The sequence below is a fragment of the Pyxicephalus adspersus genome, chromosome 5, assembly GCF_032062135.1.
Source record: "Pyxicephalus adspersus chromosome 5, UCB_Pads_2.0, whole genome shotgun sequence".
NCBI classification, from domain to species: Eukaryota; Metazoa; Chordata; class Amphibia; order Anura; family Pyxicephalidae; genus Pyxicephalus; species Pyxicephalus adspersus.
Window position 1 is genome coordinate 14334556 of NC_092862.1, and position 16106 is coordinate 14350661.

At 38.1% G+C, this 16106-nt stretch overlaps 1 protein-coding gene across 2 annotated transcripts in view; it reads right to left on the reverse strand.

Annotated features, from left to right (window-relative positions):
• The window catches only part of COLEC10 (collectin subfamily member 10), a 34680-nt gene that overhangs the window by 16478 nt on the left and 2096 nt on the right, over window positions 1–16106 (reverse strand). The window contains exons 1-2 of one of the 2 annotated variants that reach the window (XM_072410704.1): window positions 14139–14219; window positions 7836–8019 (exon numbers count right to left, since the gene is read on the reverse strand). In XM_072410704.1, coding sequence (XP_072266805.1) covers window positions 7836–7971 — 136 coding nt within the window. In that variant the 5' untranslated portion in view covers window positions 7972–8019; window positions 14139–14219. Of the gene's footprint in view, window positions 1–7835; window positions 8020–14138; window positions 14220–16106 lie in introns of those variants that run through there. The other variant, XM_072410705.1, reaches the window with a different exon arrangement.

The window sequence follows — 16106 nt, forward strand, 5'->3', positions numbered from 1 at the left end:
GGTATATTTATCTCATGTGACGTACTATACCTTAGGGTTGAGTAATATATTTAAATTTATCCAAAAACAGATAGAGGAGCATTTACTGGAAATATTATGAGGCAAGCGGAGAGAAGGAGTTAATTGGGGGATACACTGGCTCTGGACATCCAAAACAAATTCAATAAATTGCAGGTTCTTTTTAGATGAAATAAAACAGAGCAGGGAAGAGGAACATCGGTTTACAATTGTGCGGGATGTGGGAAACAGAATCACAGACTCTTCAGGAAGTGTGGGCAGCTTGGCACGTTCCTCCTCTCTCACAGTATGAGATGTTATTACACACCACCTTTTAAATAGGAGAGATGGAAGAAAATTATAATGTGAGGTTATGTTCTGCTTAAAGGGAACCTGAACTCAAAAAGTCAATTCTTGTTTTTTTTTTTTAAGAGAATACCTAAACATGTAAATTATGTGTAAGCAGTCTGCACAACTTAATCTTGTTGAATGCATCATTGAGTGTATCTCCAACCCAGGGGCGTCCCATCCTTATGGCAGCTAAGGCCCCCTGCCACGGCTTTCTCTCCTTTGGTCAGAACCACCATAAATGGCGTCCGAAGGAATCCGCTCATAGCCAATGCAGAGCATGCATGTCTAATGCTCTTCAACATGTTCCACCCTTCTGGGAGGAATTACATCACATTCTCTCAGGCTTCATTTATAAAAGAGATGATGAGATTTTTTTGTGCATAACAAGAATTTTTGCTTAAAAATTGCTTTGTTGACCTGGGGGTTGTGTGGCTTGTGGCATGGGGGAATGTATTTCTGGGATATGGACCTGGGGAATAAAAGATTATGGCAAAGGGTTTTATGACTGGGATATGGAACTTGGGTATGTGTTATGTCATTATGAGCAGGAGGGGGCGTTATGGCTGGGATAAGGTCCTGGGGCTGGTGGTTATGGATGATGGCATGGTGTTCTTATGGCCTAAATGGTGAACCTAGGGATTATGGATTATGGCAGGGGGTTCTTTTGGCTGGGTTATGAACCTAGGGGTTATGGATCATGGCATGAGGGAGTGGAATGTGGACCTGGGAGTTATGGAATATGGTATGGGGGTTCTACGGCTAGAATGTGGATCTGCAGTTTATGGATTTTGACATGGGGGTTATATGGCTAAAATGTGGACCTGGGGGTTATGAATAATGGCATGGGAGGTCTTATGACTGGAATGTACATCTGGAGGTTATGAATTATAGAATGGGGGTCCTATGGCTGAAATGTGAACCTGAGAGTTTTGGATTATGGCATATGGGAATTTATGACTGCAATGTGGACCTGGAAGTTTTTGATCAAGGCATAAGGGGGACTTTTGGCTGGAATGTGGATCTGAATGGTATAGATTTTGGCATGGGTTATTATGGCTGGAACATGGACCTGGAGGTTGTGAATTATGTTCTACTTACATGAGCATAAAAAAACAGTAGGGATTCTGCAACTGAAAACAATAACACTATTGTTTAATCATGCCCATAGTGTAACCACACACAGGCTACACAAGGTTAGGTCCCATTTTTCCACTTTGCCTTAAGCCGCATACACACCCGCAATTATTGTTGTTGGAAAGAATCTTTCATGATCCTTTCCAATGACAAAAGACTGCATGATGCATGAACGAGTGCTGTACATACAGCACCGTTCTGCTCTTTAGAGGGGAGGGGAAGAATGACGGAGTGGCACCATGCTGCACTCTCTCCTCCTTCCCTTGCATTAGGATCGTTTGTTGTCCATCCTCCGTGGATCCGCCAGGACGGTCATTTGGACGATGGACAACGAGTGATGTACACACACCCGATTTTTTGCAGAATTTGTGCACCTGTAAGTCTTTACATGGAGAACCAAACTGCTAGACATGTGATCTGTGGATATAGTAATTATAGAATTATAGTAGGGGTTGCTCAAGACCTGAAAGTAATTTTAGGGGTTCCTCGTGTTAAAAAGTTCAAGAACAATGTTCTGGGCCTGGGTGATCAAGTAAATCTGAATAGATTTCTTTAAAATCATATGCTAATCATTAACAAAGTTTTAAATCCTCAACCAGATTCATTTCAGGTTTGCTGGATCACCCAGGTTCTCCCTCACACATCTATCCTTTCCATTCTCTAAGCGATTCAGGCCCAATGAATCAAAAACATACCATCAATGTTACCGTCATTACAAAGATAAAACTCAACTCAATGCCAACGTCATAGAAAATAATTAAACAGCACAGTCATAGCAAGTCACAACAGTTATAGAACATAGTAACCTCAATTCTGCAATCGTTAAATAATAATGAGCTGCGCTTTCAGTGTCATAGCTAATAAATATTATGATCAGGGCCACAGTCATTATTGAAATAATGAAATAGCACTTTCAATGCCACATTCATTACCAGATAATAAAATGCCTTTCTGAAAGCCTCAGTTGTTAAACATAACAAATACCCATCATAGTGTTAAAATCCCCAATAATATACTTAATATTAAAACTCCCCAGGAGTCATCAGTATTACCAAGCAAAGGAGATTAAAAATGTTTCTGATATTTTTTAACAAGGACATGGATCTCAGCATACAGGAGGAAGACACGTGAGAATAGTCACACAATTGTACAAATATTTATTGCTGTATTGTTAGCGAGAATCATGCAGCAAATTGGAGCTAATATCAGATACATTTTTATGGTTTGTGAGGTCTGTCTATTAATTACCAAGTCTGAGTTTCTATCTCTTAAACAAAAAAATGGGAACTGATTATGAGCACTTGCTATGAAAGTTTTCTCCAAACACGCACAACAAATGCCAGCATTTAGTTTGTTGTCATTCATTGTTTAATGTTGTTGTGTTTATTATTGTTATTGTACGACCTACACAGGTAAAATTATAATAAATATATATATATAAAGGTAATATGTTTAAAACTGCTATGTTTTTTTTTTGCCATCTGAAAAAAAGTTCAACATTTAGGTTTTATAGGAACAAAATTTAGAAGAGATTCACACTATAGTACCACCAGATCACTTACATAGGGGGAAGCAGCACTGAGATGTTGTTATAGCCGAGTATTGCTGTATGCCGCGCCTGCACAGCCACTTGTGAAACAACATGGGAAACCTAAAACCTACAATAACAGGCTGGAGCCCTTTTTATAAAACTAGGAAAACAATGCTTTCACCCAGGGAATCCGCCTCTCCGGGTCTCCCGCTGGGGCAGAGGAAGTCCTGTAGGTTATCGGTTGGTATGTGAGTGGGGGGTGTCACTGGCATACCATGCCCAGGACATTCACATCAAAACAGATGTAACTAAAGTTCATATTCAAACTTTTAGTATTTAGACAGATGTGTTTGGTTGTAGCAAACAAGAGCTGGTAGAACACTGTGCTATTGTCAAAGAATGCGTGGACAGAAATAGGACAACACATGGGACATTTTTTCAGTTTGCATTTAAAGTGAACCTGTCACTAGATCTAAAGCAAGCAAACAGGTGCAGAAGTCATCTAACCAATGACTGATTTGTGATACGGAGTGGTGGCAGAATATGAATAAATGGACTAGAAATAATCACTCCTTTTTTCACTATAGCCACTCCCCTGCTTTGTATGCCATGCCTCATCCCCACGTTCCTTGTAAATTGCCTGAGTAGTCCCATTAGGCTTGATTGACGTGACGTGGTGTGTGCACAACAGACATAGGATTATTGGTCAGTCTATAATGTCTGGAAGCCAGCATATGTATTTTAAGATACCAGTATGCACAACAGGTAAATCACATACCAGGTAGGTTGGTTAAAGGGTAGATATTGTTTTGCAGGAGGTAGAAACCAAACACAACTGTATGGTTTTACATCACACAATTGACACATTGACACCTGATCTGTGCTATGGATACAAATTACACTGTATCCTTTGGTCATGCCATCTGCAGAGTTCTAAGTGTATTATATTGTACAGGGGACGGACTAATCACAGCAGGGGAGGGCCCATTCCAGGGTCTGCACATGGGCCTGACCCATAGCCTGCTTTATTTAAAAAAAAAGTATAGATCAGAAAGCCGTTTTGACTTTATTGTTAGTATTATTAGTGTTCATTAGGTGGCCCCAGGTTCTCTGATGATCAGGCTTCTAACAGGGAGGAACTGACGTACCGAAGCTCCATTCACTTAAATGAAGTAACTGACCGCCGTATTTGTAAGTAGCCTACGTTGCACATTTATTATTATAACAGCCATGATACTTTTTTAAAGTAGTGATTGCAGCATGATCATCACTTTCCAAAGTAACATACGCAAGATGAAACTGCACTTATCCCCATTACTGTTATGGAGATCTCTATGGTAGTTATTTGGGGCGCTTTTTAAAGTAGCTCCCATCTGATTGCCATTTAATGAATGTGGGGAATGGCTGGCAAGATATTAACAATGATCATCAAGAAACTGGCATTTATTCAAAATATAGTCAATTTTGTTTGCTGATCACCAGCTTAATTAATGGGACAATCCCAACCTATAAAGCCGTATAATAGCTACACCCATTGGCAGATGTAGCCAACCATGAGCATCTGTGCAGAATTGGCTTGGCGTCCTTCTGCCAAACTGACCTAAGGTCCCTGTGGGGGCCCTTGTTGGCTCAAGTTGGTCCAGGGCCTATGTGCAGTAGAACATTTTGCACCTCCTTATGTCTGTCCCTGGCTACACCATGGTATACGGAGCTTTTCCATTACATCCAGATACCCCCTAAAAGATAAACCCCTGATTTTTGAAAGTGGTGAAGATTTTTTTTTTGGACACAAACATTAGCACAATTCCAAGGGATGATTGAAACTTGATGATTGCCTTCTGCAAAATGCTAAACATTATCTTTTTGCTAGAACAGTTTCAAAGCAGAGCTAATCCACTTTAAAAATTTGTGATCAGGCAGGGCTCTATTGCAGAAAGAGACAGGCAATGTCCCTTCTGGAATAAAACATACTTACCTGCCTGATTGCTATCTGCTTATGCCAAAATAGTTGAGTCGCTTGTGTGCAGCTCAGTGTAGGAAGCCGAGACACCCGAAGCTCCTCTCTGGCCGTGGTGACTGAATGAACTGCATGCCTGTTATGTCTTTCCACCTGACCAACCAAGATGGCCAAAGATTGAAACCAAGTAGAAGAGAAAAAAAAGGGAGCAGCACCCATGATGGAACAGGGACAGGTGAGTGTATTTAAAAAATTGTGGGATTGAAGGGACATTACCTGACCCCTCTGCAATAAAAGACCTTCATGGTTGCAATATTACTATAGTTCAGTTCCACTTTGGTAGAATCCAACGTGGCAATAAACAGTTACGTCATACCATCCCAGTCCCAATTTAAATTTTGTCATCCCAGCCTGCCATTCAAAATGACCAAAGATCAAGACCAGGAAGGGAAGAAGGTAGTGGTGGCCACAATAGGGACACATGAGTGTATTAAAAAAAACAATGTGACAAGGTAAAGTTATTTTATTGCAGAAGGGACATCACCTCTCCTTTCTGCAATAAAGGACCTGCCTGATTTTTGTTTCGTTAAATATACAGAATGCCAAACTGAATAGATTATATCAATAATGGGCACAGTGGTTTTGAAAAAGGATACACCTATCTTAGACTGCAAGATTTTGGGCAATAACATACAAACTTAAATTAGTCTTTCACTTTTTTCATTGGGATGATTTCCTTTTATATTTTTTTTTGCATGTGTGTGTTAAATACACAAAAAAAGGAATACCATACAAAGAAAACATACACCAGTAATACAAAGCTGCATAACACCGTAATAGGAAAATATGATGTCTCAGAGTGATAAAAATACAAGAGAGGTTTTTACACAGCTGAGAAACTGAAGACGCAGCTTTAACAACCCACAAAACAGACTGGACCACATTCAATTTAAGGTATTGTATTCTGGTAACTGCATGTGGTTAACACCTGTAATCATAGTATTCACTATATGAATTCCTTATTCCTATTATATAAGCTTTTATTTATATTTTCTACGACATTTACTAGCAGACCAAACTGTCCAGCCAATGTGACACACAGGTTTTGACAAACCATATTTCATTCACTTACGAGGCTAAACTTTTATTTATGTGATTTAAGCTCTTCTCCTCCAAACTGCTGTACCAAATTTAAAATGTTGAGTTTTTATTTGTGACAATGCTGCTGTGTAAATTTTCTACAGGACATGAAATTTTGTCACCCTGTTTAAGAATTGATAAATACTAAATCCACTGGCAGGATCAACATGGAACCCCTTTTTTTCCTTCTTTTCTTAAGACTGTACATAATAACAGATGAGCATAGCCCTACCTTTCTTTTTTGGATACAGTAGAGAAGGATAAGTAAACCTCTGTCAGTTAATTTTTTTGCAGTTTGTGCACTATTGAAAAAAATTCATTTTGCTTCCTGTCAACAAGAAGAACAAGAAGAAAATCTCCCATAGTAGGGGGAATTTACCTGTCCTGAAATAGTTGTTTTCCTTTCTTGTTCTAGGAAAAATTCTAGGATTTTGGATTCCCTGTCAATTTATTTGTTGGTGACAATAGCCAGCAGGACAAAAAGAGGGGTAATAATTAAAATGGCCCAAATCTTTCCCATTTTGTCATGTAAATGCTTCACTTCCTGGGCCTCCTCCCTACTGCTGGTGATCCCTCTAGAATGCAGCCTACAATTCTATTTATATAGGGGAATTGGTATCCGCTTTCTCCTGGTAGTGATCCATCTAGTAATACTTCTAACATCTTTATCTATATAGGACAATCAGGACCTCCTTCCCTCTGCTGGTGATCCCTCTAGTGATAAATCGTTTTGATGATCCTTCAATTGATATTTCCAACAATTCAATCTATATAGAGGAATTAGGACCTCCTTTTCCATACAATTAATTCCTTCAGTGATCCACCCCACATTTCTATCTATATAGGAGGATCAGGATATCCTTTTCCATACTGATAATCCCTACAGTAATCCACCCCACAGTTCTATCTATATAGAAGAATCAGGACCTACTTCCCTCTACTGGGGATCCTTTAAGTGATACATCATACAGTTCTATTTATATAGGGTTATTGGATTTTTCCTTTTTCCTTTTGATGATCCCTCAATCTATATCCTCTACAATTCTATCTATATAGAAGAATCAGGACCTCCTGTTCCATACTAGTAATCCTTACAAGAGATCCACCCCACAATTCTATCTATATAGAAGAATGAGGACCTCCTGTTCCATACTAGAAATCCTTACAAGAGGTCCACCCCACAATTCTATCTATATAGAAGAATCAGGACCTACTTCCCTCTACTGGTGATCCCTCTAGTGATACAGCCTACGATTCTATTTATATAGGGTTATCGGAATCTCTTTCCTCCTTTTGATTATCTATCAATCGATATCCCCTAAAATGCTATCTATAATGGGGAATCAGGTTCTCTTTTTCCATATTGCTAATCCTTACAGTGATCCACCCCATAATTCTATCTATATAGGAGAATCAGGACCTGCTGATAATCACTCTAGTGATACACTCAACAATTTTCTGTAGGTGATCCACATTGTACCCCATCATTCTATTTTCATAGCAGAATCAAAACAGCATTTCTCCTGCCGATGACCTATCTAGTAATATGCCCCTAATTAAATCTATGTGGGGGAATCAGGACCTTCTTCTTCCCATATCCTCTGCAATGGCAGTTCTTTAAACCCCTACTTTGGATGGAGAGAAACTCATAAAAGAGCTATAAGCAGCCTACAAAACAGCAGACTGGCTTGCCTACATTTACATAATCTGTCTTGCATCTCTTACCTTTAGGTCCAGGTAATATTGTGTGCGTTGAACAGGTATCTGATCGGTTTTCAGCTTCGGAGGCACCAAGGTAGGATGGGAAGAACAAACATAAAGTAATATAGAAGCCAAGTTGAGTACCAATCACACAAACCATGTTTTAAGGATGCAGGGGACCCGTGCTGGATATCCGAGTGTCCAGGGGCTATTTGTGAGAAAGACATATCATTAGTGTTCAGTAATTGGTGTTTTATCATAGATGTCTCTGCTCAGTGTTAGGAACATTTATCCAATCCTGACAGATGTTTATTTTCCTTTATCTCTGGTTGGTGGAGCATTCTACAACTACAACTACACTGACCATGATTAGGCTACTTAGAACGTTAATACAAAATTCCAGAAAGAACTTTAAATTGCCTAATTTGCCTAAGGTTTACGAGATCCAAAACAGGGCCCGTTCTTTAATTCAATAATTTTTCTCTTTCCGTGCAAGTCTATGAGCCTGATTTACATCTTGTGTGCAATCACTTGCTAAATGCCAATTTGCACAATGATCTTGTATTAAATATATATATTGCAGTACATCAAACCTTCCTTGTCAGTAGACCTCTTGGTTTTCATTATTACAAGTTAACAATGCTCAGTGTTGGATGCCTGTAATGATTTAGGGAGACAGATGATGGAATTTCAATATTAGAACAAAGGCAAAAAAACTGTTGAATACTGAAAAGGCTGCAGAGCTGGAACAGGAGATGTCAGAGACACAAGAAAGGTGAATATGAAACCCATCTAATATTAAAAGAGTCTGGCCAATGCAAAGTTTCGAGAACCCTTGAGTGCTCCGAGAGCCGCAGAAGGGTGGGAGTCTCTTTGCTTTCTTTGCTTATCCATCATTTGCATTGTACAGGATTGCTCTGTGAAGCTGTTCCCTTATGGGTATTACATAGATCATCCAATAAAATTCACATATACCTTTTTTAAATATTTATAAAGTTATTATATATAAAAAGTTGAAAGAACCTACAAAAGCAAATTACTATTAAACCTGAAAATGGATCATATGTATTTTTACAAATACATCTCGTGTAAGGATCTGCAAATTTTACTTTTCCACCCATGAAGATCATATCACAGCCATGAGACTCAGAAGCAAGTCAAATGCAATATATATACTGGTGCTTCTAGGGAAAATTACCTGCTTGTTCGTTTCATCAATCTGCTACCTAATTGCTTAAAGATATGTTTCTGATGCAAACAATATAATTTAGTTTATTGGTATTATGTAAAAGTCATTCCCATAAAACTATTCTGCATACTACAGTGCTATCTGGGCTCATCTGCGGCAGAGAACTAAAAAGCCGTATGATTTTAGTGGAAAATAGATTGCACTTGAGTTGCTTTCTAATTTATCTCTTACAAAAACAAAAAGGCCTTTAAGGTACTTTTTCAAATACATCAAATCTTTTATTTATTTTATAAAACTAGAATTTAATCAAAAAATAAAAAAGATAAATTCACATTTCAAATATCAGTCATTGAGTTGTTTTGACTTGTATCAATTTGCTTTTAAATTGCTCAATACTTGTTTTTACTTTTACTTTGACTTGCATGGGGAATAAATGCAAATACATGTAAACCCCTTATAAAAAAACTACTTTTTACTAAAATGCATGATCCATAGTTTATGTGTCACTTTTATGTGAATTAGAACTTTGCAGTGGGAGAGCCTACATGATGTCACATTCCAGCAGCCGGGGCATCCTGATATGTCTGTGTATATAAACATGCAAACATTCCCCAGAGCCTGTCCTGTATGTACTGCTTATCATAGGAGTTCACACTGCTCTTCCTACTTTTGGATGAATAGGGTACTTTACTGCAATAAATATTCTTTTAAAAAACAAGGAAAAAATAAATTAAAGCTTGAAAAAAATCCATGTAAATTGGGAAAAAAGAACAAAACCTAAAGTCTTATCCACTTGCTGGCAAACCTCATTTGCGGTACATACGCTTTAAGATCTCTTCTTCTCTGGTCCTTAGAAATGTGTTTTTGCAGCAAATTTCAAGTTGGCAAACTTGAATGAGGAAACTTAGCTGCAAAGCAGAAAAAGATACCTATACTCTACTAATACCTTAGACTACATTATTGTCATAAAACTATAATAGGGACATTAGATTGTGAGCCCCTTTGAGGGACAGCCAGTGACACGACTATGGACTTTGTACAGCTCGGCGTAATATGTTGGCGCTATATAAATACTGTATATTAATAATATTAAAGATAATATTTATATTCCCCCTGTATAGGGAGAACTAAAAAACCCCCTGTCTTTTTTTTTAGAACCCCATTTGTATACTGCAGACACAACAGGATATGAAAAGTAAGCCTCCTAATCATTTGTCACCATAATATTTGGTTCCATTAAACTATTTACTTATTTTTCCTATTCCAGTGACACCCTTAAGCCTTGGAAGGGCCATAGACAGCGATATAAATCTGACCGGAGTTATAATTCTTCACATTTCGGTCTGTTTGGTACACTGAACTTCTCCTATTTTCTTCCTGTCAGTCTGTTAAGTATACAACTAAAAGTTTTTGTTTTATTGCTCAAGTGCAAAAATATAAATTGGCAGAAATCCGGAAACTTCTAACTTCCCCAGTAAGCAAAAAAAGTATTTTTTAACTTCTCTAGTAAGGTGAACCAAAATCTAAAATACAGGCGTTGGAACTCTTTCTCTAAATAATAGAACATTTACCCCACCTCCCCTTGTAATATGGAAATAAGGAAAGCAGTAATGGTCTACAGTTCATAAACACTTCCTGTCCTGAGGGGACAACATTGCTGTTTTCTAGATGCAATAGGCCTGATTTATTAAAGCTCTCAAAGGCTGGAGAGGATAAACTTTCATCAGTGAAGCTGGCTGATCCAGCAAACCTGGAATGGATTTCTTCAAAAACATTTTCTATTTGCTAGTCCTGGACAAGATCCATTCCAAGTTTGGTGGATCACCCAGCTTCACTGATGAAATTGTATCCTTTCCAGCCTTGGAGACAAGGGGGTGTAGTTGTAAAAAAAAGAGGACGCACAATACTATCCATAGCGAGCGTGCATGGACATCATTGTTATGTAAAGGTGCCCGCCCCACTACACCCCTGCCTATGTGTCACTCAAAGGGAAAGAAACTTCACTCAGTGAATGTCATGATGCCAGAACCCGCCCACTATGAGCGTGCAGGTTTTGTTCAGAGAGACAAGCACCCCACTGTCCTAAGCCTGCAATTTCATAGGGCCCGCGGCTTCGACCGGTGCAACCCCCCTCCCCAATGGTGTCCTTCTCCTGACTCCGTGGGGGGGTAGCTGGACCAGCCACAGCCACGTACCACCAAAGAATTCTTTGCAAAATGAAAGTGGGCATATGTGCCCCACTACACCCCTGCTTTGGGAGCATTAATAAATCAAGTCCAGTAAGTAAGGATTGTCACTCTAGGACAGAAGATGTGGAACTGGCCAGGTTAGAATAAAGTAAAAATAAACAGCCACTCTATAGATATAGGTTATGGATTGCTAGGCAGCAAAAAATTACATTTTTGTTCTTGAGTTTAAAGACACTTTAAGCACAGAAAATGCACCTGTAACATTGGACAAAACTAATACTTTTATTAAAAACAAGGAGGCAAAACAACCTGAAAAGTTTTTTTTGTGTATTTGCATAGGTTTAGATATACCCTTATCTTCCCTGCCATTTAGTAATTGGTAGTTCTGGCAATAAGTAGCAATATGTCTTATGCAAAGTGAAATGCTGATTAAACCAATACCTGAAAGTTAAAATGATATTAAAGTTCCACTTTAAAAATTTGGCATTGCTGTGAAATTTTTTCCCTCGAATACCCAGCAATCCCAATTGCAAGTGCCAGTACTGAATCAACATACGGGCTGAATCAACACATCATCACGGCCTGATCAATCAAGACAGCCAAATATCCATCCATGGAAGGAAAGAAAGACAAAGGTGGCGGTGCCGATAACAGAACTGGGACAGGTCACCAAGAGTTAGGTCTGCTTTATTGCTTTTCGGATGGCCCTGGCAGTCTTCTGTAGATTACTAAGTGATGCTGAAACACTTTATAATGCCTTCAATACCAGACTAGCCTTACTTTGCATTATTAGAATCCATGCTATCTTCCATGCTTCCATGCTTTAAAGCCCACTGGTAAGCCCGATAGAGGATGACTTTATCGTTCTTTATTTCTATGTAAATGGTGGTCAGGTAGGTCATCTGTTTTTGTGCTGTGTAGGATCAGATGTTTCCGACTGATTATTGTGAAATTATACCCATCTATAATAATCCTTTCCCTGTATAATTTTTGCCATTCTAAATAACTTGAACTGTGTATGTCTGCTTAGTCACTTGACTAGAAAGCATCTGAATTCACATAAATAGAGATCAAAGCGTTGGCACTTTCCACTCAGTTCAGAGCTGTGACTCATCTAGCTGAGTTTATGTCATTAAACATGGCAATACCTAAATACGTTCTTCCACAAAGAAGATGATATCATAATGAGACTTATTAAAGTATCATTATATATCAATGAATACTGCAGAGATGCAAACAAAGAAATGATACAGGCAAAAACCTACCATTTTTTTTTAATTAAATAAAACATGATTTATTAATCTCAGCATGTACATAAACATGATTTATTCTGTGTGTATGTTAACATTTGCATTTACAAGAATAATTATATTATAGATCTATACATCTTGTCTATGGTCTCTGTATGATTAATGCCACTAAATAAATAATGGGATTTCATTTGCCACAAATGTATTAAGTATTATTATATTATGTGTAAGTATTATATTATGTGTAAATAACATATTACATCATTTTCTTTAGAAAGGTTAACGTAAAACTGTAGCCTTCCATTAAACTTAGACATGCGTTGCAGAACTTGACTAAGTGCATTGTGCTCACCATTTTCTCTTTCTGCAATGGGGTAGGCAACAATGCTGCACTGCCCCTAAGTTCAAAGCAGAGTTGCCACTCTCATGTAGGCTGTGCCTACTTGTACTACAGTGGGATGAATAAATATTGCAGGGAATGTGGCTATGAGAATAGTCACTGCTGATTCAATAGCCTATAGGTTGTCAATTATTTCTGGCCACATCCAGTCTTGCCCATTGCTTTCTGAATTGACTGGGAGGGGAGTGTGTAAGATACAAATTAATTTAGTTCAGTCATGGAAGGTAAAGGATTTTTGTTAGTTTATGAGGCTTATGTATTACAAAGTAACTGAGTTCAGTACTAGTTTAGAATTTGATATAGATTACTTCTACTTTATTTAACTTGTGCTAGAGCCATGCGGGGGAATTTTGTGCCAGTTTCTTCCCTTTTTACCACTTTGTTTGCCCACCTGAACAATGTTAAATACACAACGTTCCTAGTTATGGAGGAAAATGTAGTTCACTCTTCTTTTCTCAATGCTTTGAGCAGCCGAGAAGCTTGAGATGTCAGAGATTCCTTAACCTGGTGTAAGCACCAGCTTAATTGACTTAAAGTTTTTACAAGCAAGATGAATTGGGAATATTTATTCCACTGAAAAATTTCCAATTGGTACAATTTAAATAAAAACTTTTAACTCCTTTGGCAAAACTTGTTTAAAGTATAAACTGGACTGAACATTTTGTTAATTTAAAGCGTAGTACATTTATTGAAATTATTATTTTCCTTTTTTAAATGCATCTAATTGACATTTCTGTACTATTGTTTTAAAGTTTTTACTTTTTTGTTCTTTTTTTCCATGGAAAAAAATGAAGTCTAATTAGGTGCCATGTTTTGGTATAAGAATCAGTTCAGGATTCAGTAACCCACAAGAGTCAATCAAGCCTTTTGCATTCTTGAGAACAACTGTATGTAAGGCCAAAAGTTTTTTTTTTAAATTTGGATATAGTATGTAATAGAAAACAGAATAGTGTGGGTAATAAGTAACAAAACCCATCAGTATATTTTTGTCTGTGTCTTGTTGAAGAGATTTTGGCTTACTTACACTTTTGCCTTCCTCACGGACTCCAATGCATTTTGAAAAAATAGAAAAAGTTAGACATAGCAATCTGATTTTCTACGAAATTTGGAAAAAAATTAAAATATCTTAGCTTTGCCCTATTCTTTGTAAAAAGATGGAAAGCTAGAATGCGGATGTAGTGGGCTGCCTATAAAGTGAACCTGTTGATTTGACATAGACTCAAGTATACTTTAGTGTTATATTTACTTAGCATACTTTAGATGTTACAAAATGGTTACTTTTTTTGAAAATTTACTCACAAGGAAGATGTTGTGCACAGGGAAGACCTGTGGTAGTGTTGTTTGTCCCAAGGTGAAGCAGTTGTGTTTGGTCGTTTGAAGTTCTATTTTCTATAGTATAAAACATAACCAGACAACTATTAGAAATTGCTGATGTTATCTACAAAGCCGGCCAGGTTCAGCTAACAAAGCACTATTAGTTTCAATATGACAAATACTGAAATTGTCACATCTGTAACAAAGAGACAATCTTTCACCATAGAAGGAAACTAAAACTGCTTTCAAGTGGGCAGGTACAGAAGCACAAGAGGTTAAGCTCTGCTTTTTTCTTACACACTGTAGTAATAGTTTGATGATTTTGGCTGGAAGAAACCAAAGCAATTTAGTGGTGACCACCGGAGGGAACTCCCTGAAAGCCTTACTAAATAAAGATGAAAGCAATGGCTGTCCACTGACGTGTTTACGATCTCCAGACTTTGAAAACATAGCTTAAAGCTGTCCAAAGTCCATGTTTCCTCAAAACAGTTAAACTCTTTGCTAAACAAAATTTAAAGCACTTGAAATCATAAGTGAATAAGTTGATTAAAATAAATCTTGATTCAAATATTCACAAGTTGATTTTAGAAGAAAAGCGTAAAACTTTTCCAAGGCAGTTCCATATAAAAATCTATATTGCCTGTATTTCCTAATCAATAATGATGTCTTTTACATGCCTATTGCTGAATATAGTATTCATGGGCTAAAGTACTGATACCCCTGACTGTTAAGCTACGTACACACGGCAGATTTTTATCGCCCGATAATCGGCATCGGCCAATTATCGGGCGAAAGTCTTCCGTGTGTACAGTCGGTGTCGTCCATCGTCCGGACGACCGACCTGCCGGATCCACGGACGATGGACGACAGCCGATCGTAATGAAAGGGAAGGGGAGAGCGCGCAGCAGGGTGCCGCTCCGTCGCTCTCCCTCCTCCCCTCTCTATAGAGCATGAACGGTGCTGTATGTACAGCATCGTTCATGCATCTTGCAGCCCCTTGTCGTTGGAAAGGATCGTGAAAGATCCTTTCCAACGACAAAAATTGCAAGTGTGTACGCAGCTTTAGTCTCAGGAGATTTGGGAAAGTCATTATTGTGCTGCTCATTGTTCTCCTTGCTGCAGGGGAAGTTGTACCTGGAGGTCTCCAGTGCAAAGATTTCCTTACTTCTACTTCATTTCATTCTATGGGATTGTACTTCTTCTAGTTCACCTGCATCTCTGATTTAAGAGATTGCCCCTGCCATGATGGCCATCTCTACAAAGGGGCCTGATTTAATAAAGTTCTCCAAGATTGGAGATGATAGACTAACATAGGTCAACATGGGTTATCCAGCAAACCTGGAATAGATTTAATAAAAATCATCAGTTGGCAAATATTTTCTGCCCTAAACAAGATCCATTCCAGGTTTGCTGGATCATCCATGATAGTCTATCCTCTCCAGTCTTGGAGAGCTTTAGTAAATCAGGCGTAAATCAAGTGTAGAACTAGGAACAATGACACAGCAATGGAGAAAAGACCAGCTGCAGAGAGACCACTGGCAATACCAGTGACTAGTATTTTTCCCTGTTTTAATTTTTTGGGCACAGTTTCCAGAATACAGGTTCTCCTTAAAGGACTATTCCAGACCATGTACAGAATTTTCTAGTATAAGTGTAAGTTTACCCATATGAGAACTATAAATACACAGTGAAGCGCCATTAGGATGTTATATTGTTATAAGTTAGATAGTTAAGATCACCATCACCATCCAAAATATGAAATTATAAATCTTGAGTGGAGGTCCTCTTGATTAGATTTTGTATAGAGAAATATGTACATTCATGGTACACTCCAGAAATGCCAAATGCCATTGGAATTTTTGACATTGTAATTGTAGAACACCATTAGGTATAATGTCACAGATCTCACATGGATCCAATGCGAGGATCCATGTGAGATCTGTGACATGGCAG